This window comes from Xyrauchen texanus, chromosome 35, assembly GCF_025860055.1.
Source record: "Xyrauchen texanus isolate HMW12.3.18 chromosome 35, RBS_HiC_50CHRs, whole genome shotgun sequence".
Classification (NCBI taxonomy): Eukaryota; Metazoa; Chordata; class Actinopteri; order Cypriniformes; family Catostomidae; genus Xyrauchen; species Xyrauchen texanus.
In genome coordinates, this window is record NC_068310.1 from 35,021,620 (window position 1) to 35,048,008 (window position 26,389).

Here is a 26,389-nt window from a genome sequence, read left to right on the forward strand (position 1 = left end):
AATCTAGGGCCTTATTCCAGGGAATCTTCTTGAGAAAACAAATTAAGAAAGTTCTTAGGGTAAATGATAAGAATGTTCCTAAGTGCATTTTATGAAGAGCAATCAAATTTTGCAAATAAGAAGAAAAAGTAGTTAAGAAGAATTTTATACATAATAAGAATGTTTCGTGAATCCAGAAAAAGTAAGTGCGAATCGGATTTCCCCTGCAGTGTGAACCAAGCCTTTGGTAATGGGACCTATCAATCAGATTTCGGAGTTTAGTAATTGGGTTAGCGATAAGTTTGGGCTATAATTGTTTGATGGAAAAGTTGTTCCAGAACCAGCAAAAGGATTTTGATCTAGGAAAATGTCCTGTTTGGGTAAATCTGACAAACCCCTTTTTGGTCAATCTCCTCAAACAGAAAGGTGGTTTGTAAATCAATTAAATGTTTTGTTTTTAATCTAAAAATTCGTCTTTTAGGTGTTCCTTTGGGGGTTTAGTAAGCCTGTACTATTTATAATAAGCTTTATTTGTATAGAATCAAAAAGTCAATGTTAATGTGTGCGTCATACCCAGTTTCTGCATGCATGCACGTAGCCTCTCCTCTAGGCTAACCACACGGGAGTGGAGGTCGTCGTAGTCATACGCTCCCATCTCCTGTTGAAGAAGCCCCAGGCTGGCTGTCAAGTTCTGCACCTCCTCTTTAAACTGCTGAACGAGCCGGGCATCTGCTTTGTACTCCTCGAGTACTGGGATCAATGGACGCAGCTCCGCCATTTTTGCCTTTATGGCCTGAAAATACCCAATAAAGTATGCTCAGATGCAAAGTGGGCCTCCCAGAATGGTGGAAATGTTGGAATGGCAAAGTGTCATCCAGTAATTCTGGAGGAAGGACAGTCTGTGCGAGCCCTGGTCGCTGTCTACAGTGATATGAACAGTCTGGATGTTGTTTACTGGTGAAGATGAGGGTGTATGCAATGCATCAGCCTTTGTGTGTGGATATGTCCACTCCTTTCAATAAAGGTTCTAAAAAGGGTGATGCCATTGGAGAACATTTTAAATGGTGTTCAGTGGAGTTTGGGTCTGGGCTTTGTGTAGACCGGTCAAGTTCTTTAACACCAAATTCTTTTTGGGCATCATTTTATGCAAAGGGACATTGTCATGCTGGAACAGAATAGATTTGTCCCATTCTACTTAAAATGTTTGTCTACAAAGACTGCATGCCTGTAAAGTTTTGTGCACTTGTTAATAATGGATGTACTTGAAATAGCCAAACCGGTTAATTTTTTCATGTATGTCATGCTGATTAAAAAGAAACCTGTAGGGCTTCAGTTGTCCTCTGCTAAGAGATAGATACATTAAAACAAATATACAATCTGAATAACTTTTTTTATTCTCCAAAGAACTAAATAGTGAACTCTACAACCCTAACGAGTGAAAATGGTTCTTGATTAGCTGAACCAAAGAAACATTGAAGAACCTTTATTTTTAAGAGTGTATGTTGACTGTAAGGGCTTGGTGTGTGTGCTTGTAGAGCCAGTGAGAGACCAGAGGCCAAACTGCAGTAAAATCTTCTGAGATTCGTATATTAATTATATATCTACATACATTTATCGACGAAATGAAGCGCACTGAACACGGTCAACAATTGGGAAAAGACTTTATTAGTTATCGTTAAGAATGCAACAGGACACATGCTAAAATTACAAATCACATACAACAATGTGGTATAATGATTTCATTGTTTACTTCAAACGCATATTACTCCAATAACCAAAGATTCATATTGACAAATAATAATAAAAACTAAAAAAACTAAAGCAATACTAGCAAAGATGATAATATTAATGCTAATAATAGCAATATCAATGTAACTAAATAATAATAGAGATCATATAAATAAAACGTAACAATTCTTTAAAGTAGCATGCAGGAGGGGATCTGATTGGTGGTTGGATAAGGAAGGGGGAGGAGTGTTTCTTACAGCTAATGTCGAATAGAATAAGAGAATCGTGACATAAACAGCGTGACTGACGCCCACTTCAGCCAATCGTGGGTTAGACCTGCCTCTTCTGGCCTCTGGCTCTCCTATCATGTCTTTATAGTTAGCCCTGCAAGCAAGAAACAACACACTCAGCACAGGGAGCTAACTCACTAAACTATCTAACACATTCACTTGCTCTCACAGACTCGCACACACAGTCTCACATGCTCACACATGCACACTGTCGTGTTACAAAGTGCAAACAATATTACATTCCATGCATGCATGCATCAGGTAGTATGCAAAGTGTGAGCCATGGGGTGTTTCAAAAGGGACCAAATTTGTACGATACATTATAGAAGTAAAAAATGTGCAGATCTTTTTTTATTGGGGGTTCAAGCACCAAATATTGCTGGAAACCTATTGTATTTGTAGTGATTGCTTATTATTCTTTTTCATATTCTTTTTCTGCCTTAAAAGTGTCTGGGTGCTAGAGACCGTAAGTCGTAGAAACTTAGGCAGTACTTTTTCAAACTCGTCCTATGCTGTTTGTATGATTCACACCAAATTGTGCATACATGGCCCTTATTCACTTATCAACCTATTTCTTCTAAATGCAAAGTCCAAACTTAATGAAACTTTGTAGTCATTGACATGAAGACATTATGACGATACACACCAAATTTCATCCAATTCTGCCAATGGGGGGTGCTGTGTCATGTCCTAATACCGGTATATCCTTAAAATATCGGTTGGATAAATCAACAAAATGGCCTCAGCATCCAATCATATTTCAGCAACTAAATATTTAAATTGAGAACAGCTGATAAATATTAATTTGGCTTAAACATACAGGGTGTCGAAATGAGACTGTGTACCAATTTTTGTGAGAATCATCCCCAAGGTGGCGCTAAAATAAGCTAATTTACGATTTTACTAATAACTCCGTAATGGTATGGGCTCAAAAATGTGTATTTCCTCTTGCATTTTACTTTGTCGGATTCAAACAAAGTTTGGTAAGTATCATCTAAAGATGTTCTTGACAAGTTATCAAAAACAATTATTAATTTATTTAGAAGATATGAGCCAATAGGTTTTTGGGTGTGGCCTGTAATGACTAATTGGCTTGTATCTTGTGAGCAGAATATCCACATGTTACAAAACTTGGTACACATGGAGATCAGTACATTCTGGGAGCGCATGCCAAATTTCATAAATTTGAGATGCTGGGGGGCGCTATAACTGAAGAAAATCCTAAATGTGCAACTGTGATTAAAGTTGAATTTTCACAACAAGGATTCCACGGGATCTATTTCAAATCTATTTTCAAAATTATGTTTTCTTCCCCTGGCCCCGATAACTGTAACTTCCATCTATATATTTTTATAGTCTTTGTTGTTTTTTTTTACTTTGTAGTTTTTGTATTTTACCTTTTGTTATTATTATTAAGAATTAGCTTTGATTTTCATAATATTCTTAATGGTTTTGTAATATTAATTATATTTTATATACATATTTTTCTACAATATTGCATACAATAATGAAGCAGGTCTGCACGTTTAGAAATGGTCACACAAGTGTTTACAGGTATGTATGCATGAAATCTGTCGAGTGTTTCAGTTTGCGAGTGAGTCTGTGTTTTGTCTGGCCATATGAACAGTTTCAGATCCAGTTCTGTTTATCAGCTGCATCTTTAGAATAAAGATAATTTTGTCTAGAATGAATTCATGCAAAATGTAGGTATTGTGTGTTTGAAATGTGCAGGTGCAGTTTGTGTATAGGTACCTTGTATTGCTTGGCAATGTTTTGTTTGTGGTTTTCTTCCACCTGTCTGAATTTGGTCTCCAGGCCGCGGAGTTGATCTTCCATCTTAACGACATACTGCAGGTCTCTCTGGGTACGCTGGTCCAATACTTGGATTGATTGCGTCATGTTCTGCACCTATTAAAAAGACACAAACACACAGAGATGCAAAAGATATAAATGTGTGTAAATATCCAGGCCCATGCATTTTAACTGTCTTTAAGTAAAACACATTTGTTTTTTAATGAATGGCTTTTAGAAGACTTGCGAGATCATCTACGGTTTTTCCACAACTACTAATAATTTGATCCCTTGTGGTTGTCCCTGTTTGCATCATTGTCTTTAACAGGAAAACCTGAATATATTTCTGGAACATGTTTGCCTAGGTGTCAACCATGTTCCAGAGGAAGTCATTAACTGTCTGTGTGTGAGTGTGTGTGTGGGTGTACATGTTTATACTACATTGTGGTAAATTGTATTGTTGACAATGTGACAGTGTGGTTAGGCTCATCCCTCCAGGTCACTTTGATCTCTGGGGGTATTCCGTTGTCATGGATTTAACGTCTATGCCAATGTTACGCTAAAAGGGAATGTGTTGCTCAAGGGCGACCTGGCAGAGTGTGATGGGTCACGAGGTACATTGTCACTCAACACGCAACTATGATTCAAGAGCAGTAATCACGGTTACCTTCTCCAGTAGCTGGCGGAGTTGTTTGGTGCGGGCATCTCTCGAGCACATGGTCTGCTGAGGTGCAACAACTGTACACACACACCTGCCCTCGCTGTCCTGAGCTGAGCTGTACACCTGCCATGACTCCTCTGGGTTAGCGGGTAACACCTGGCAAGGAGAGAGAGAGAAAGACAGAGACAGAGAGAATGGATCTGGTTAGAGACAGTATTGGAGGAGACGGACTACTCATAGTACGGCTGCATGATTATGACATAAATCATAATCTCCCTTGCTATTGTAATAGAGCGCAACAGTTTGGTTCTATTGGGAAGACACGCAGGCTTGAGTGAAGTTTGAGATGCCATTTATTTGATAGATGTAAAACGGGAGGTGATGTCTCTCTCTTTGGCGTAGGCCCCGTCCGGCAGTCCGAGGGAGTTGTACCCGGAACCGTCATGTCCTGCCGGAGATAGGAGGCAGGGGCGAGGAGCCTACCCCCCTGCGGGACAGGGCTCAACTAGTGGTGGTGGAGATTGCAGTGTTAGCTCACCGAAACAGCAATGTGATAGATTGTGAGCGGACTTATAAAGCAATGGCTTACGTGCGATTGGCTAGGAGTTACCCAGCTAATGATGTGATGATGTACACCTGCTGGTCTTCCCGCTAGAACTACGCTCCACTTCCATTTCCGGAAGTAAAAATCCCATTCACTTTTCCATAGGCGAATACATTTTTAACATTAACTTATTAAACTAAATACGATAGACAGATCTACCGTAAGCTCCGATGTTGTTCATCGATGGTGTATATGCTTCTCTTGAAGCCATCAGTCCACGTTACTTCAACTTACATTTTTTTAAAAATTATTTTTAATGGCAGAATTCCTGGTGAAAAACTACACTAACCATGAATCCTAATGAGAAATGCTCAACCAATCAGAGAATTGCTGTCAACAAAGCATGCCAAAAGACAATTGATTTTATGTCTGATCTGACCAAACATTACAGCTTCATTGTCAACTGAGGTTTGTGGTTTAATTTATAATCCCACACTCATTGACATATAAAACACATACAGGCGACACAAGATTACATAAAGCCCCATCTGCTGCCTTGTCAGGCTACGCCCCTCTTCCCACCAACCATTCCATCTACTACCACTTCACCCAGGAAGACAAACATTAATCCCATAGACCTTAATCATGCTAGAGCCATCTTTGATTTTTAATGGGAATGACAATGAGGCTGTGAGGGATAGACGTACAGTCTATTCGATAGGCTGTACTCAGTGCTGCAGTTAAAAGGGGTTTTGGATCGTTACACGGACAGAACATTGATAAAATATCTGTCTAAGGACATTCAATTTGCAAAGCACTCCAAACAACATGAGTTATGGAAAATCAGATGTGATCTTGGAGCTTTATACCGTGCCATTTAAGAGACTGTAAGTCTATCAATCACAGTCTCGTTGTCATTCCCATTAAAAATCAAAGATGGCTCTGGCGTGAAAAAGGTCTATTCATCCACACACACACACACAAACACACACACAATGTTCTTCTGTGCATGCCGGACATGAACTATTATTGTGTGTGTCGCAGCTCCAATCACAGCCTGTCTATAGTCCTTTTAGAATGAAACACATGTTGGACTGATTCACTTGTGCAGGTCAGGATAGTCACGAATCTTTAAAAAGGAAATCTCCAAATCCATCCATCCATCCATCGTGACTACTATAGTACAATACAGCCATCATACCATAATTAAATTGTTCAAAACAATCAGTTTCTAATTGACACCAACATCTACTTGTATATTGTTTGACAAAATTGGCATCCTATTAAAAACAAAATGTCAGCTTTCACCTACAATTACACATGGTTCTTTTGTCAATAAATATTATAGTAAGTTACAATACAAACAAAGCGCTATTTCCAAGCAGCTCTACAAAACAAGTTATTAATTTCGAGCAACACTTCATTAAGCACGAGTGACCAAATAATATCTCTAATGTAAGGGGGCGTTCACACATGACGCGTTATTTTTTGTACACGCGCGTCAGACGAAGGTCTTTCCCGATTTAGCGTTTTTCAAAACTGCTAAAAACGCGTCTTTTTACATTGTGCTGTGATTTGAACGCAATTACGTGTCCTGTTTGAACACCCCTAGCTTAAAAACAGCTGGACAAAGTGCAACGAAATGGAACAGAACGGAAAGCTGATCGTATGGTGTCTATACACGCGCTTTCTGTTAAATTCTGGTGTATTCTTTCTATCTAATTTCAAGCGCGTTCTGTGTGAACGCCTCCTTAGAGCCGTTCGGACCGAACGCGTCCTTTAACTAATAAAGCTAGACGCAACGAAATAAAACATAAGTTGTCTCAAAAAGTTTGTTCAAAATGTTTACAAGTGTAACAGTTCTTTTTAACTTGACAGGGGGGGACGGGGCGCAATGATGCAAAAACGTACGTTTGGTGCATGCTTACACAAGAAACCGATTGAAAAACAGCGCGGACATACGCCAAAACGCGTTCGGCGTGAACTGCCCCTTGTAATGTAGAAAACCCCGTGGCGTTGCGTCGCTTCGAGACACACAGAAATATAAAGAATATTGCATAACATTAAATATCGGAACTTTTCATCTGAATTTTGAGACTTACTCCTATACTCCGGTCCGGATAGCCGCCTTGCGCCGCGGTCAGTTTGGTGGTGTTGAGCCCCACCAGTGATGGCAAAGTCTGGGACATCCAGTTGGTGATCATGGCCATAGTGCTGAGCACCACACCGATCTTCAGCAAAGGCACCGACATCTCTGCTCACAGCGTTTGACCCCAACTTTCATTATTCTACACGCGCCACCGGGGAACCGTAACGACGAGCATCCCTGCCCGTGAGCGCCTCGTGCATCACTTTCACCTTCATTAACATCATCTCCTCTAACGGTCCCGGTTCGGACGGTCTCATGGTGCTCATCTTGACGCTTTTTGGATGTTGAACAGAGAGTCCTGTGGGGTTGCAGTGATGAAAACCAGCCAGAAACCGAGATAGCCGGACCGTCTGCGCGCGCTGGTGTCGTCTGGCGTTTTTCCCGTTATCGTGCCGTTTTGATGTGTGTTCACGCCCTTTTTGTCTTGTGCCTTCCACGCGCAAGTGAATTACTCGGGACAGCTACAACCGACCACACTGACTGCTCTCCGTGGATGAGAAAGAAGGCGGCGCCACGCGCCCCTATATGAAGGCGAGCGTGATGTCAAGAGCCCCCTGTGCTCACGAGACGCCCCTCGCGCGCCACCGGGGACCTGCACTTGGCAACGGATCGCTTTAATGGGCCGATGCTGTCATAGCCACCACGCGCAGTCCAAATCAACGCGAGTGAATAATGATCACGCGCAGGTGACATTACCTACTTGATGTTAATTTAACAAGCCCCTTGCCAGCGTGTTAAGTCACTGTCATTGAAATAATAGCCTACCATTCATAAACTCCCTTAAGACACTAGAGGACATACATCACCATAAAGGCCTGAGGGAAAAGGACACCATAAATGTCCCATTTGGTGTAAAACTCTTTACTGCAACCTTATAGATGTTTTAATATTTGCATATATTTTAATATATGGGTCATTCCTGATATGCAATACCTTCAGAACCATGTAAAAAAGTAAAAATGAATATGATTGTGTTATATTTTACTGTATGTCAGTATTACGTAGTAAAAGTGTAACCTATTCCAGTCTTTCAGAAATAGAATAGGCTTTAGATAGTGAATAGCACCTAAGGATATTATTTAAAATGTACTAAAACAAAAATAAAGTGTATTAAATGTGTATTAAAATGTGATAAAAGATAAATAACAACAAAAGAAAAAAAATTGCATTCTTAAAATATTCAGAGATTCATATTTTTCTTAATCCATAAAACATATGGGGACATACTGCAGCCTATTAGCACTAACCTATATGCCCATGAGCCCTGAACATCACAAACATATTGTTTGAGTAATGTATTTATATGCATCTATTACCTATATGTTGAGTTTCTTATATGTAATGTATAAGTAACATATGTAGTTTGTAACAGAAAGGAAACGCCCTGTATGAGCGCAGACATCCAGAGTGCGTCTCTTCATAAATGCATACCTTTGTTCAGAATGACTCGAGCGCCACCGTGTTGCAATAGTTGGTACTGTAATGCATGTCATCCAGTACTGGCCGTCTTACAGAATGAGGAGTGGATAATTGGAAAGAGGCGTGGCTTCTACCATACAAATTCTGTATCCTCAATAAAGTCACAGAACTACACCTCCAAATGTTCATTTGAATTGCAGCTTTTGTAAAGTGAATCTTAAGTCAGCAGACCATCTTTTGTTTTTAGTGTCCCCTTGCTTCAGAATTACGGGTTGAATTGACCCGATTTGTTGCATTTAAAACTGTACAAGAGTTCACTTTAACATTATGTGATGTAATATGTTACTTTTCTCATCGTAATCATAATATAGAATATATAATACATGTAATAATATTATTAGCAAAGTATTTTATACATAAATGAAAATTATTATCAGCTGTACCAAAGTAGTGAATAGTGGATAGTCTCATATAAACACAGTAAAATGTGCAAAACACCTCATTAGACATGCATACATCATAATATATAAAGAAAAAATGACATTATTTGAAATGGGGCTAGTTGTCACTATTTACTCCAGGGTTTTTCTTAGAATATTCTATTTATGAAAGTAAATTTTAGTACAACTTGATTCCACAGTTGTCTGTTATTTCTATCCATCTATCTATCGTATCTGTCTGTCTGTCTGTATATAAACAGGCCCGGTTCTACAGGGATGCTTGAGAGTGCTTAAACGAACCTTAGAGCACCCTCAATTGCAGACCAGGGCAAACTACTTTATCATGAACGTTTTTTTATTAGAGCTTTCATTCATCTGGCTTTGGGACCCATCGTGCATCCACAAGCTTTTAATATGCTCATGGTTGCCAAATAATAGATGCAACACCCCAAGCAGAGATTTATACTTGCACATATAGGAAATATTTCGCCTTATGTCATACTTAATTTATGCACGCTGGCAACCATGCATGCGAGTGCGAGCTTTCTCTCTCCTCTTCGAAAAAATAAAATACTTAGTGCTCAAAGAAAAGTGTGATGCAGCCACTCCGTGTCCATTCATGAGGCTGCGTGTGATGTTTAGTGCCAAGTCTGCGAGCAATCCTTTTCAGTGATGAACTTTAGTAAAATCCCAATAGATCTTCGCATCATATGGGACACGCAAGCAAAACCAAGTGAGAGAGGAATATGTTTGTTATTAGTGTTATTTGTAAAATACTGAAGTCCCTTCAAGTATTATGAAGTATGCGCATGTTGCTCTGGCAGTAATCATTTATCAGTGTCATGCTGAATGGCATGCCAAACAAACCACTGACAAGACTCACATCATGACCCATGAGTGTGTATATGGTTTGATAATGTTTTCAGAATAAAACAGGTAAACGGGTCCACATTGCGGCAAACTTTAAAATAAGCTTTTAGAATCTATTATTTCCGAATCGACTATTAAACCAGACTCCTGGTGTGGAGTATTATATGTAATACTTAATGACCACTGCTTGAAGTATGGTAAAATAAACAATTAATAATTATACTCAGCTTCTATACATGATAGAAAAGTAGCAGCAAAACTTCAAGCAATCACAGAATGGTCCCATCAGTCTGTATACATTTCAGAAAATTGTGCATCATTCATACTTCTGGGGTTAAAAGACACAACTATGCAGAATTTTTCATTTACTCTCTTGTCTACTTAACGGCTGATGTGGCCCCTGTACCACAATAATTGCACACACCTGATCACTTGAATATTTAAGACTAATACTGTAAATTGTCAAGCAGATTTCCTTGAATCCCAGCAAACACAAAAATGTCTGCATTTGTGAACACAAATACTGTATCAATGTATGTCCTAATCTGCAGGCGCAGCATTTTGCTGTCATTTTCAGCGACGGATCATGTGAGGAAAAAAGAAATGAAGCAACAAATGTTTTGTACATGAAAAACTGTTCTTATGTTGTTTTAGTAGAATTTAAACATAAATTTTTTTAATAGATTAAATCATAATTACGATACATCTCCACTTTATATGTGTATATAGCTCAGGAAAAAATTAAGAGACCACTGTAAAATGATCAGTTTCTCTGGATTTACTATTTATAGGTGTGTGTGAGGAAAATGAAAATGTTTGTTTTATTCTATAAAGCACTGGCAAAATTTCTCCCAAATTTTAAATACATATATTTTCATTTAGAGCATTTATTTGCAGAAAATGACAACTGGTCAAAATAAAAAAAAAATCCAGTGTTTTCAGACCTCGAATAATGCAAATAAAACGAGTTCAATACATTGTATAAATGTATAAATAGTAAATCCAGTGAAACTTATAATTTTGCATTTTTTTCCAGAGCTGTATATACAGTATATATATATATATATTTAACGCGTTAATTCAGTGCAATTAATTTTATTAAAAATAACGCGTTCAAGAATTTACGCAATTAATCGCAATGCCCCAGGATTGTAATAAGGAAGATCCCTGAGAAATGCAAGCTTGTAGTACCACCTGTTTACTCCAGAGGGCAGTAAGTGAAACTTCAGTGGTATGGCAACACGCAGTTTATACAGTGAACAAAACAACCCTTCAGTAGCAGCACAAAACAGACATTCGTTACGTTCGTGTTCAAAACACTTGATGGAGCGCAAATTTGAACTAAGGGATCTCAAGATGTGTTCTAAGTATTAAACTATATTTAACTTTACACAGTGACCTAAAAATGTATGTTTATGATGCAATGCACCCGAGGCGCTACACAAGCATGTCTGACGCAGGTGTAAATTGACAGGTCCTTAAACAAGCCCTCATAATAAATCTCCAACTGATTGACAAATTCACTTGTGAAATGGATTGCTGTGAACTGTGTGTCAATGATTGACTTATGATCAGTAATATGGTAGTAAACAATACATTGTATTCTAAAGCCACTTTTTGTATTGTCTTATCAATGATGACCTCTTCTGCCACAAGAATGTAGTGCATTTTAATTATCTGAATATTTATATATATATTTTTTTATATTTAAAGATATCTATGTATAATTATTTCATCATAATATATTGAATTATTGTAAAATGGGGGGCTTTCTCAGCAAATATTTTAATATGCGATTAATTAATTGGGACATCGTGTAATTAATTCGATTAAAATTGTAATCAATTGACAGCCCTAATATATATATATATATATATATATATATATATATATATATATATATATATATATATATATATATATATATATATATATATATATATAATATCTACTGTATTATTATTATTATTGTTACATTGGTGTAGAAATCCATGTACCATAACTGAGAGGAAAATGTCCCTCCACTTTTTTGGACATAATCAATACTTTTCAAGAAATATTTATTTACATTTTTAATTTTTTGCATTGCATTGCAGTTTTAAAATATAGCCTAAGAGTCTAACTTGATTTAAAGAGCAGAAGCTTTGTGGTTGTTTCATAAATAAACCAGTTCAGTCCAAAATAAACTGCTACTTTACATAAAAACATGAATATGTCAAATGTACTATACTTTACACACACAGACCTTTGAGAGCGTGAGAGGGGCTGAGAGAGAGACAGAGAGTGAGGCCGATGTATAGAGTGCGAGTCAGTCATCCAGCTGTGTCTCAGTCAGCATATCCAACCTCACTTTAATAAAACATCACACAAAAAACATCTAAAACACTTCATCTAGGGCATATATTCTTTCCGGGCCTGTCGCTGCTTATTACACACACATTTATGTTTGGTTGATCCAAGCTTTCTGTAATGGCTTTAAATGTATTGGACATTCTGGACAGGATACAGTCAACAGTTTAGGTAACATCAGGCTACCACACTACTCTATGGTTGCATTTTGTGTGTAAAGAGTGTGTGTGAGTGAGTGAGTGAGTGAGTGAGTGAGTGAGTGAGAGAGAGAGAGAGAGATAGAGAAGAGATGGATTGGATGAATGATGGAGCCATAGAAGGTCACTTCAGCAAAAATCACCCTGGGGCTACCTGTTTGTGTATGTGTGCAATGAACAATGCAACTTGAATCACAAAGGCTGCTTGTTTTTAATTCGAGAGATTGATGAGCATATCAAAGCAGACTGTAGAATGATATTTTGCATAAATATAGCACTTTGTCCATTACAGGTCCATTATAAAATGTTGTTTGTGTGGCTGTGTATGATGTTGTGCTGACCCCGTGTTATAGCCTTGGACTTGTGTCTGGCAAATGGGCATATTACAAATTAGTGACCTTGAGAGGTTGTTCATAATTTCTGATGCAACATTTGTACTCACTCTGACCTGGACCTTATTAATTATATACAGCGTACAGTAGCTTTGATCATTTACTCAAGTTATGAAACTCAGTTTTACTAAAGTAAAGTTTTTGGCTAATGCATTAAGCAATCAAACTTGGTGCCAAATGACTGTTTAATTAACTAGTTCATGGTGCAACACCATTAATTTATTATTGAGGTTTATATTTCTCCAATATTTGCATTATACAAATTCAGATTGGGGAAATTTCCAGTAACTAATGTTTTAAATGTCAGACTATCCTCAAATGTAATCTTCACAGCCTTACATTCACTGTGGCAGCATATTTGCAAAGTTCCAAGGTGAAATGTCCACCTTTTTAGTTTAGTTTAGGCATGCGTCTGTCAAGAATGACAATGCTTGGGTAGTTCACATTAGTCCATGTTGGTTAACTTCATCCGTCTTTCCCTCAACTTTAGAAGGTTGTTGGCGTAGTCTAGTTGTCTTCCTTTGTGAAGTTGAGCCCTCCACTGATCCCGATTCCTTGATGCTACAGACCATGATTCAGGTTGAATGCCAAAGTCAACAAGATCTCTTTTGAGTACATCTTTAAAGCGAAGCTTTGGTCTACCAGTGTGACGAGTTTCCTCTTCCAGAACGCCATGGAGGATAGAATGAGGGATGCGGGAAGGTGGCATTCTGTTTACATGTCCTGCCCATCTAAGACGAGTAAATTTGAGCCTAGATGATAGAGGTTCTGAATTAGTTATCTTAAAGAGTTCCTCGTTTGTCATCTTGTCCTCCCAGGTTTTTCCTATGATGAACCGTAGGTTTCTGGTGTGAAAAGCACCAACAAAGTCTACTTTCTTGTGGGCGATAGGTTGGCCAGCTTTCTGCTCCGTAGAGGAGAATACTCAGGACACAGGCTTCATAGATTCTGCCTTTAGTTCGGACGGACAGGTACTTATTCCGCCAAACTCGTTTAGTGAGTCTTCCGAAGGTAGAAGCCGCTTTACCAATTCTGGCACCCAATTCAAGATCAAGTGTCGCACTTCGAGTTATTGTAGAACCCAAATAAGTGAACTTCTCAACTTCTTTAAGTGGGGTCTTATTGATTGTAAATGTATGAAAGTCATGGACATGTGACATTGTAACAGTCTTTTCCATGTTTATGGTGAGTCCAAATTTGTCACATGATTCGGCTAATCGATCTATCAGGATTTGAAGCTGATCTGGAGATGACGCGCATAACGCAGCATCATCAGCGTAGAGTAGTTCACGCACAACAAATTGCTGGGTCTTTGTTTTAGCTTTAAAACGAGACAGATTTTACCATCGTTACGTGACAATAGAGAGACACCAGTGTTGTTGTCCAGGTCTTCATATGCTCTTTTGACTACATATGAGAAGTAAATACCAAACAGTGTAGGCGCTAATACACAGCCCTGTTTTACACCTCGTTTGATGGGAAACGTATCAGACAGCTCACCATCAAACTTCACCCTACCCAGCATACCGTCATGAAATGACTGAATCAGTAAGAGTAGAGTAGGTGGACTACATAAAAAGCAAATGTGAGATGAAATATGCAACTGCTGAAGAAACCACATCATTTTGTGGCGCTCCTATTTCGGCTTACGTGTTGACTCGCACGCTCTTCAGGACTCGCACCCAATTCCATTTCAACGCAAGTGCAATGCTCTGTCAGTTGAGCTGCTTGTGCAATTTGATGGCACTCAAACAAGCTTGTAAATGTAGTTGGTTATGTAATTCAAACAAGATACACATTTTAGTAAAAGTGTTTAGATGTCATAAGACCGCATTTTGCGAGGAATAGGGCGAAAAGTATGTGTTTAAGGGGAATGGTGGTGGCGTAGTGGGCAAAAGCTTTTGGGATCGAAAGGTTCGATCCCCACAGCCACCACCATTGTGTCCTTGAGCAAGGCACTTAACTCCAGGTTGCTCCGGGGAGGATTGTCCCTTTAATAAGGGTTTGATAAGTCACTTTGGATAAAAGCGTCTACCAAATGCATTAATGTAAATGTTTATGAACTGATAATGTACAAAGAGCCAAATGTAGGTATAGTATCGTGAATCTATAAGTCCAGGTTCAACATACAACAGGCACAATAGTTTTACAAACCATCTGTTGTGTCAGGTACTCACATAGCTACTGCTATTAATTCTGAAACAAGATTTGCAGTAAATGGATTATATGAATGTTTTATTGCTACATTCTCTACAGCAACAGCAATCAATTTTACAATCATCAACAAGAGAACAGCAAAACTGAAATCTGTAGCCGGGATCCCCTTTAACACTGTTCTTTTTTTTCTAATTTTTTTTTAATCATGTTTAATAATTCAAGGCTGTGCAATTCCTTCAGCCCCCAGAAAAACGATAATATCCTGGATATTACGAGGGCTGGATGGTGACGGTTGGTTCAGAATATACCAGCAGAAAACCATCTGAGCTCTCGGTCAGAACTGTGGCAGTAGTTACTCATCTGTAATGGTCTACAATAAAGCTTTCAGCTTCAGGCTGCGTATGAAAACCTCCAACACGATATGAGAAATTTATCAATCACGCTGAACAGGAACGCTAGCGACCTCCCGACTAACGGTTCTACAGAGTAGACGGTCTGCAGAGAAGGAATAATAATTTTTTTTCTTGTTTTTTGGCAGAAACTTCAAACGAGTTTTGTGGTGTGGTGTGCTGAAGCCATGTTTGGAAAAAGCCCTGCTGTTCGAACATTTACTCTTGCCTACCCTTGTGTTTCTTCTGTGATCTCCAAGCAGTCTGATTCCTGCAGTGTTCACTGGTACATTTTACAGTCTGTAGTGGATATATTTCAGCATCATAGGGATTTACTCTGAGATTCTGTGGTTTGGGAATTTTGTTTGGCGCCCTATTCAAAATATAGTAATATGAAACTAGATTTTTCCATTACCTGAAAAAAATAGATGCTTGCCTGCACAAAAATTGCCCTAGGCTCTAGTGAAAATGCTACTGGAATCATTACTTACCGTGTTAAATGGGCCCGTTCGTTCTGACTAAAATCACTTGAGCGCACTCACATCGTAATTACGATCTCTTACCTCGCAAGAACTTTCCCGGAGGACTTGAATGCACCACTTGATCTGGCTTGAGTCCAAGCTCCAAATATCCTTAAAGATATTTAGGCTATTTTTATTATCTGACAGGCATAAATTGTAAGTCTGGATGCTTAAAAATGTAATAGCACACCTCTCCTCAAAAAGCCTCATGTTTTAATAGGGTCATGACATGCCTTTTATATTTTTCATATGTTCCTTGAGGTTAAATTCTAATACTGGTCAAGTCTTTTGCACAAAAATCAGTCATATTGTTTTGTAAAAAATATTTTTCCACCCTCATTCTGACCCTCTGTCAGAAACACTTTTGGTGCTGTTTCTCCTTTAAGACTTGACAGTAAATGAAATTGACATATCCATACCTAGGCGCAGATCAATGTGAAGTAGAGGGCGAATTCGCATTTGTAACTGTTGTCATCTTGCACTGTTTGCAGGCATCAAGTTCTCTCAGTGTGCACTTGTCTTTCAAGAGATTATAGTAAAATGCAGAGCATTGCCTTCATGACTGTTACACCGAGTCAAGATTTATCTGGTGTTCATGCAGCGTTCATTAATGAGAACACACGCTCAACAGATGCAGATGTACCAGGCAGGCATAAAATAAACTCCACGACCTTGGCTAAGACGCCGAAGTTGATGGTCTTGCACTCCAGCTTACGAAAAACAACGGTCCATCTCTCAGATGTGGCCTTCTTGTTCATGTTCCACTCAGTGACTCATCAAAGAGTGTGGTTTTGTCAATCAAACAGAGAGCGGGGATTCTGGAGTAGAAGTGTTCGAGGCTGCTCTGAATGTCTGGGATGTCTCTCAGTAGTAGGGTTGTGCCGATGGACGATATCATCGTCCATCGTGATGGCTGACCAACATCACGATGTAGCGCCACCATCGTGATGCCACGCCCCCTTTTGCGAGTCTTGCTAGTGTGACTCACTAATCCTAGTCTCTTCTATAGTTAACCTAAAAACTTTGCAGGGATTGCTCTGTAAATTAAATTGAGAATATAACTAATGCATATATGCTATTTTAAATACTGTAGTATATGCCAGAGACGTGACGTGTTAGTCTGTGAAAATACCGTGTCAGGCAGGCTACACAAATATTGATCTTGACATTGTTAGGTTCTTGTCTTTTTTTACATGTCTTACACTGTACATTTAGATTAAAATATTTTATGTTGTAGGCTACAAGAAAATAGCCTTTATTAATTAATTATTAGTAGTTGTAGTGTCTCAGAAAATCTTGCTCATTGTCACATAGCTCTTGTATACACTGAAGCGGCAGTCTAAGATAAACCCAGACCAGCTGAACGTCAAATAACTTTTGTCTGGTTAATACTTTTAAAGAAAAATGTCCTTGGCCATAAATCCATAATGTCAAATCAAATGAAAGAAACAAGGTGAATATGAATAACACACATTTATTAAAACATAGAAGAACAACAAATAAAGAACAAGAAAACGGAACAACACTCAGACCGAAACTCGGCATTAACATTTCACTTATAATTAGCAGCACAATTAACTTCAGCACAGGCTACAAAATAAATTATGTTATTGAAATATTGTAAAGTGGTCATATGAACTACACAAATTAACGTTTAAAAAATAATATGCAAAATCGAATAGCTCCGCAACGGATGACGAAAAATGCGTAAAGAAGTCTAATATCTTTCACCATAGACCGTGTTTAAATTTCGATGTTTCTGGCCAGAAATACCAACATATTCACTTTATCTGGTTTTAATAAGCTGCGGATTGGAGTAACTACACTACCCGCTGTGCTGAAGACCCGCTCTGATGGAGCACTGGTAGCACATATGCACAGATATTTCCGTGCTAATCTTGCCATGAACGGAAACCTTTTGTCGTTCGTTTTCCACCAAGTCAGCGGGTCCTCTTCCCCATCAATGGCCATTTCCTGCAGGTACATGGTCATTTCTGCCTCGACCTTTTGCTCATCAGTGAGCGTGGCTGTTCTCTTCGCAAGAAGGCTGCCCAAAGACGACTTTTTTTTCTTAGGCTCAATATATTAAAAAGCCCGGATGAGTAGGCTACTAATTAGTTGGGCTAGTAAAATAACGAAATTATAGTTTTTCAGTAGAAAAAAAATATCTATGTAAAGAGATATATTAAAATAAAAAGTGCTTAAAAGTGCACAACTCTTCTTAAGTGGAAGAAATATTTTTCCCCCTTACGTGCAACCTATTGGAAAGCGCAGATGAGTCAGTTGGGATAGTAAAATAACGAAATTATAGTTTTTAAGTGGAAAATAGTATTTATGTAAAGAGATATATTAAAATAAAAAGTGCACAACTCTTTAAGTGAAAGCTAAAAAAAAAAATGCTTCACGTGTCGTGCAACCTACTGATAAAGCGCCGACGAGTCATTAGTTGGGTTAGTAAAATAACGAAATTATAATTTGTCATATAATTTTTGAAAATTATATGAAATTATATAACCCCCCCGCCCCACCCCACCGACGATATCATCGTCCATCGCGATGTTTTACTGTCAACATCGTCAACTGCCAATTTAGGGGACATCGCCCAACCCTACTCAGTAGGACCCACTCAAGTTATTCTCCAATTTTGAAGGTAATCCAATGATTCTGAATAAAAGTTTCTCACTGCACAATAGAAATCATCCGTTAGCATGTCACCAGCTTCAACCAGGCCATCCAAGATTAGTCCGGACACTAGAAAAAGTGCTTAAATACGGGACTGTCCCTGGAAAAATGGGACGTCTGTCCACCCTACATTGTTGTGTTGTTGTGGAGGAAGTCAGGTTGCAAATGTCTACCACAGTGGTAGTCAAATTCACTTCCAGCACCTGTCAGCACTGGTGCCCCCCAAGGAGGTGTGCTCTCCCCACTACTCTTCCCCCCCTCTGTCAAGCTCCTGAAATTAGCAGATGACACTACTGTCATCTGCCCCATCCAAGATGATGATGAGTCTGCATACAGAAGGGAGGTTGGCTGTCTGGTGTAGTCAAAACAACCTGGAGCTCAACATGCTCAAAACAGTGGAGACCCCGCTCACCACTCTGAACAGCACTGTGGCAGCAGTGGAGTCATTCAGGTTCCTGGGCACTACCATATCACAGGACCTAAAGTGGGAAACCCACATTGACTTGAAAAAGGCCCAGCAGAGGTTGTACAACCTTAGACAGTTGAGGAAGTTCAACTTGCTAGAGATGATGATGATACAGTTCTACTCAGCAATCATTGAGTCTGTCCTCTGCACTTCAATAACTGTCTGGTTTGGTAGGAAAGCTACTAAATCGGACATCAGAAGACTACAAAGGACTGCTGAGTGGATTATTGGTTGCCCCCAGCCCTCTCTTCAAGAACTATACACTTCCATAGTGAGAAAAAGGGCTGGAAAAAAAAAATCACTCTGGACCCCACTCACCCAGCCCATTACATTTTAATCTGTTGCCTTCTGGCCGGAGCTACAGAGCACTGAGCACCAGAACCATCAGACAAAAGAACAGTTTCTACAATCAGGCTATTCATCGTGCACTTCTGTCACCATGACAAATTATTTGTATGTGTAAGCATACTTAACAATAAAGCTAATTCTGATTCTGAGTGTAACATCACAATGTGGAGGAAGTTGAGAACGAGTCATTTTGGCTGCTTTGTTTCAACAAATACTGTTTTTAATGTTAGGGGTTTTTAAATCTGTAACTGTAAGTATAATAAATAGTAACAGTAATGCTTGCTTCATCAAACACCATTAATGACAGTTTACTTCTGTGTCCTCATATGCACCTGTTCTCTCTCTTTCATGCTGCCTTACTCGCGCAATAAACAATATACAGTACAATAAATACACAGACATACACTTGCCCTTTTACAGTTCACATGCAGCAGGATAATATGATGGACAACACAAGTACAAAGATTAAATGTGTGTGTGATTTATGGATTGTTACAGAGAAACAATGAGTGTCATGGGATGGTAAAATGCCAGCATATAAACAACAGCTTGTACTGTTTCTCTCTCTCTCTCACACACACACACACACACACACACACACACACACACACACACACACACACACACACACACACACACACACACACACACACACACACACACACACACACACACACACACACACACACACACACACACACACACACACACACACACACACACTCTCTCTTCATCTCCCTGTCATACACAAAACCAGACACAATCGATTAAGTGCACAAACGTTACTAATGTGATAAATCTCTTCCACAGGCTAGATTATTCTCTTGTGCGAGACTCCATTCATGACCTTTATCTCCATGAAGGTGATAAGACCATAGAAGACACATTTCTGCACAGTGGTAATCAGGAGTAATCTCATTCATTCTGTAGCTTGGGGAGCCAACCATTTAGAATGAGAATACATTATCTATTTCCCTCTCTCTCTCTCCCTTGCTCTTTCATTCTCTCATTAAAGGAGGTTTGAATAGATTCAACATTTGGACTTGGGCTACATTCTGAAATACAATTAGACCATTAACACAAATTGAAAAGACAGTAAGAGCACCACTGGGACCACAAGTGGTGATACTCATCTCCTCCTTGAAACAAAGGGCTGTTGCATATGCCTGAAAATATCTGTAAAACAAACTCATCACCTTCTTCAAATCAATGTTTTTTTGCATTATTATCGCAACCCAGCTCAGGAAGAATGTGATACACTATTCTTAATGTATTATATTTATACAGTAGATACGAAAGGCCCTCCAGACACAACATTGGTTGGATCGATTTGAACCCAATAGCTGGTTGGAACATACAGTATCTAGGACAAGGGTATTATGGTGTTCTAACTTGCATTCTGGCATAAATTATGTTTCTGACTTATTAAAATGAGAACACTACACTTTAAACCCTGTTCTGTCCAACAATCTTAGACTTAACCATTTCAAATCAAGTTTAGCGGTGTAGGTGTTCTGAAAGTGTAGACTGAGTTTAAGTGGTGTTTAAGTATTGACAATTTCAAAGAATGTTCTTTGGTTTAAGGAAGTGACATCTTTGTTGCTTGAACATTTCCTACTAGTTGTCAAACTCTTTCCAAACAGCAGCAGGAGGCACTTCCTTCAAAGTGACTTTAACACGATTAACAGTACTAACGTTAACACGATTGCCATAAAATGTGGAGGTTCAAGCCCCAGCACCACCAAGATGCCACTGTTGGGCCCTTGAGCAAGGCACTTAACTCCAGGTTGCTCCGGGGGGATTGTCCCTGTAATAAGTGCTCTGTAAGTCTCTTTGGATAAAAGCATCTGCCAAATGCATGAATGTAAATGTAAATGTAAAATGTCATTATTAAAATGTGGACCATGTTGTTCGGTAGCTGGATGCACCCTGGATGCTACCATAAATTAAAGTGTTTAGATCTCCAAAAAAGCAACCCCAAATGAACTCATGAACCGTTGCACTGAAGCGAGATGGCTGGATACGTCCAGTACGAACAACTGTAGCACACATCTTGTCTCTGGTATCTGAGCAAGATGTATGCCAGCAAATTGTAAGTTTAATTGATTATAATAGGATCGATTCAATAATCCAGATCTCTCAACTGAGGAAATAACTATGAGCATCTAAACTACGATACAATTTCATCGCCTCTCCGTGTAGCTGTGCTCAGTATCAACAACATGTCTGGATAAGTCACTTCAGGTAAATGTTTGATGTTCTTATGTAATCTCAGAGCCTTATTTAAAGGATCCGGTAATGACACTGGAAGTGCTCCCACGCCAGTAATGTTCTATTTCCTTTGTTATTGTGTACATCCTTGAAATGGTCTATAGGAGATGTTTGGTAAGTGGTGTTTTGGTATATGAGGTGTTTAATAAGTGGTGTTTGGGTATAGGAGGTGTTTAGTAAGTGTTGTTTTGAGAAAAGAGCTTGGGTGGTGCTTTGATATTGGAGGTGCTCAGAGAGAAGTGTTTAGATGTCGTTCTGTAAGTGGTGTTTTGTGAACTGAGTTTAGGTGTTGTTCTGTAAGTGGTATTTGGTTATAGAAGGTGTTTAGTAAGTGGTGTTTAGGTGGTGTTTTGTGAACTGAGTTTAGGTGGTGTTCAGGTGATCAGAGAAAAGTTTAGATGGTATTCTGTAAATAGTTTTGTGAACTGAGTTTAAATGCTGTTCTGTAAATGTAAGAGCAGCGTAGTTCCAGCGGGAAGACAGGCAGCTGTACATCATTGCACCATTAGCTGGGTAATTCCCAGCCAATCACTTGTAAGCCGTTGCTTTATAAGTCTGCTCACAATCTATCACATTGCTGTTTCAGTGTGCTAACACGGCAACCTCCACCACCCCACCATCACCAGTTGAGTCCCGTCCTAAACGGGGTAGGCTCCTCGCCCCTGCCTCCTATCTCCGGCAGGATATGGCGTTTCAGAGTACGACTTCTTCGGACCGCCAGACGGGGCCTACACCAAAGAGAGACATTACTTTTCTGTTTTATATTCATCAAATAAATGACATCTTAAATTTCATTCAAGTCTGTGAGTCTTCCTGATAGAAGTAGTATTTAAAAATTGGAGGCGTTCAGGTGGTGTTTTGTGAACTGAGTATATGGCGCTAAGGTATTGGAGGTGCTCAGAGAAGAGTGGTTAGTTGGTGTTCTTTAAGTAGTGTTTTGAGAACTGAGTTTAGGTGGTGTTCTAAGTGGTGTTTAAGTGTTGGTGTTCAGTAAGTGGTGTTTAGGTGGTGTTTTATGAACTGAGTATATGGCGCTAAGGTATTGGAGGTGCTCAGAGGAAGAGTGGTTAGTTGGTGTTCTGTAAATAGTGTTTTGAGAACTGAGTTTAGGTGGTGTTTAAGTATAGGTGTTCAGTAAGAGGAGTTTAAGTGGTGTTTTGTGAACTGTGTATATGGTGTTCTGTAAGTGGTGTTTAGGTATAGGAGGCATTTAGTAAGTGTTTAGGTGAAGGACGTGTTCCATGAGTGGTATTTAGGTGATGTTCAGTGAGTGGTCTTGGGTGTTTTGTCTGCGATAGGTTGTCGTGAAACAGGTCTCGCCCCTGTATTTCTGTTTGAGTTATTGTGGTGGCCATTATGTCCATCTATAAAGAATCGAAGCAAAAATAACAACACAATAAAAACAGAACACAAATGCACTCACTGACTCCTCTCAAAACATATCATACACAACTCTGGAAGCCACAAATAAACAAATTGAAACCCAGTTCAATTTACACCCCTTAATTATCAAAGAATAGCAATTTCTTTAAAGTTTGTGAGGTGAAATTGAGAGTGCTTCGTTTGAATCCAGATCAATGCATTTTTAAAGGACTTTGTTTTGCCATGAATTTGCACAATTTAAATTCCTAAGATTTTTCGTGTTTCTTTAACTAGAGGTAATAAATGTATGTTTATGCATAATATGATTTAATAAATATGTGTAGCTCCTTTGTTTGGATGTGAATGTTGTTTATAAGATACGTGTCATTTCACCGACTCTCAGAAGACTTCTATTTACTGTGTGGGAGTTGATGTTTGTTGAGTGGGAGTTTGAAAGCTTAATTGTCTCTTATTGTTATAAAATGCCAGCTTCATTTCAATGTCAGTGTTTGCAGCCTCATTGTGCAAGTCATCCTCTAACCCAGATAAAGTTGAGCAAAATGCCAGATTGTCATAGATTCAATAGGCTGTAAATCTCAGAGATGAGAAGTTGAACAGAGCCACACGGAGGTAATTGATGTGTTTGGCAGAGACAGTTTGAGATTTACATGCGCGCAACATGCCGAGTAAGCATGCTGCCCTATGCAACATTTACACATGGCTGTACGGTTCAAATGCTCATCCTTTCCGATCAGTATGAAAACACATGCAACACAGAGATGCTGGTTAAATAATAACTGAAGCATGAAGAGTGCTGCTTGCATATGCAGCAGCCAAGAACACTGTACTGGGTATTGTTAGCAAGAACAGCCAAACAGGTCTTGTTATCTCCAGAGTAAAGCTCCAGTTTGTTTTCACGATTTTTTTGGTAACACTGTGGCTATGTTACTAGGAGCATAGCAACCATTATAGGTAGTGGTGCCTATGACCCCCTCCCCCTGACCCCCGCCCCCACCCCCACCCCTTATTATTTTTAGTAATGTGTAATTTCTTATGTGCAATTGCTGGTCCACTGAATAATAACAAAATACATAACTGTAGTGCTTTAGCATTACTTAGCACAGAGCAGGAGACTATTGCGAGGTGTCACTTTTTTCTAGTAAGTATTTCTGGGTGGGATATTTTATGAATAGAGTCAACTTTTGAATAGACAAATACATTAAAGTCTTGTCTACAAAATAATAATAGTAATAATAATATTAATAAAATATATAAAAAAAAATAATAATTATGTAGCTAATGTAGCACACTTGTCACACTATGTGGGGCAAGTTGTCACAGTGGGAACCAGCCATTAAACAACACAGTGCTGGACAACAACACAGAAATGTAAGACATTTTTTTAACTAGATGTTTGAAATCAACATGCAAAACCACAGCTAGAGAAAAACAAGAATTTGTGTTTTTGACCCAAAACCTCATAGTTACTGACCCTGAGATAACTTCCCAGTGTGACAACCACACTTACCTTCTAATGTAAATATACTTTAATTTGAAAGTGAAGCGTTACCTGCCTTTTTGAATCTATAGGTTCAATGCACAGGGTCTATATTGCTGTAAATATATACATAAATCATGGGCTTTGCTTGCAACTTGAACGCGCACAGATTGTTTCGCTTGTTTGGTGTCTGCTGACATGATGCTTTACAGTGGACTCTCCATATCACTCAGCGTGTAATCCTATCCATGAATCTCTTTACACGAATCTCGCTAATTCCCCACAGTCTAATATGTGTTAGATGTGTGTGTGTGTGTGGGAGGTAAAGATGGCGATAGACCTACTTGCGTGAGTTCCGTGCCCATCAGCACCAGCACGATGAGACTCAAGAGCTTGTTCACGCGCTGCATCTCGCGCCTCCGCTCGCTCGGGCTCGCTCTCGCATGCAGATCCGGTCCGGTTCCTCGTTAAGACCCGCACGTTGCTCCACTCCCCTCTGTCACCGGTCTTCCCCGGTCTCTCTCTCTCTCTCTCTCTTTTTTTTTTCCTCAGCAACGGAATGACAGAGAAACACAAATCGGTCTCGCGCAGCCGTCTCTAAGCATCTCGCGAACGAAGCGTCTCGTGCCTCCCGTTTTCTCCCTATCTATGCGTCGTGCTGCCTCCTAAAGACTCCGGTATGAATGCCAGGCGTCACACTGGGAGGTCTGATAGATCAAAACACCCAAAGTTTGTGTGTATCTCTTTCTGTGCGAGGCGGAAAGGCTGGGGGAGTGCGAGCTCGAGCTGGAGCTGTCCAACGCATTGAAACCGGATATGACATACGCGCGTGGGAAATTAAACACACGGTTGCGCGCGAGAGAGAACGAGCTAATTGGTCGAAACTATGCTAGGCGTCAAAATAACCACGTTTGTGGGAACATGTTATCTCCCAACTGCATTTAAAACACAAAATATTTAAGATAGTGATCCGACACTAAGAAGCTAGATTTGTACATTTTCAAAAGGTAACCCCGCCCCCACCCATCATTTATACAATGGAAACATGTGCTTCATGCTGCAAACCCCCTCATGGTGCATTTCTTTTTTTCTTTCTTTCTTTTTTATCCCCTTTTTCTCCCCTATTTAGAATAAAAGTAGGTCCTCGTAGTGGCGCGGTTACTCACCTCATTCCAGGTGATGGAGGAAAAGCCTTAGTTGCCTCAGCTTCTGAGAGAGTCAATCCAGGCATCTTATCATGTGGCTCATTGTGCGTGACACCATGGAGACTCACAGCATGCGGAGGCTAATGCTACTCTCTGCGATCCACACGCAACTTACCACACGTCCCATTAAGAGAAAAAAACACTAATCGTGACCACGAGGAGGTTAACCCATGTGACTCTATCCTTCCCAATTTGGTTGCTTATGAGACCTGGCTGGAGTCACTCAGTATGCCCTGGATTTGAACTCACTGGATTGTGGGTAAACACCAGGGGTGGTAGTCAGCATCAATACTCGCTGAGCTACTCAGCCCCCCCAGTTGGTGCATTTCTATTGAGCAATGAAGATGGAAGACTTTGTCTGGATAAATAAACTCAAGTCTTTGTGACTGTAGAACAGATCTACATGAGGTAAAATATTTTTATGTGAGGAGAAGTCCATCCATCTTGCATGATTAGATAAGCCTTGTTATCAATTGTGATCCCTGAAATGTTGGGTGAAGTCGCCATTTAAACATTTGGCAGTATATTCATTTAATTAATTATAAATTGATTGCAGGTTCTCTTGCTGAGCAATACGTCTGCTCTCTGGATCAACTGTTTAGTATATTGGTTGAACAAAGATCAACCTAAAGTACATTATTCATTCATACCCAGTGAAGAATCAGTAAATTTAAGGTGAAT

The 26,389-nt window shown here is 39.4% G+C and overlaps 1 protein-coding gene across 2 annotated transcripts in view; it reads right to left on the reverse strand.

Annotated features, from left to right (window-relative positions):
- Positions 1-25,299, reverse strand: part of LOC127629059 (noelin-like) — a 44,384-nt gene extending 19,085 nt beyond the window's left edge. Inside the window, exons 1-4 of one of the 2 annotated variants that reach the window (XM_052106097.1) lie at positions 24,848-25,299; positions 4,456-4,605; positions 3,750-3,905; positions 553-772 (exon numbers count right to left, since the gene is read on the reverse strand). In XM_052106097.1, coding sequence (XP_051962057.1) covers positions 553-772; positions 3,750-3,905; positions 4,456-4,605; positions 24,848-24,913 — 592 coding nt within the window. In that variant the 5' untranslated portion in view covers positions 24,914-25,299. Of the gene's footprint in view, positions 1-552; positions 773-3,749; positions 3,906-4,455; positions 4,606-7,095; positions 7,766-24,847 lie in introns of those variants that run through there. The other variant, XM_052106096.1, reaches the window with a different exon arrangement.
- Between the last annotated feature and the right edge of the window lie 1,090 nt (positions 25,300-26,389).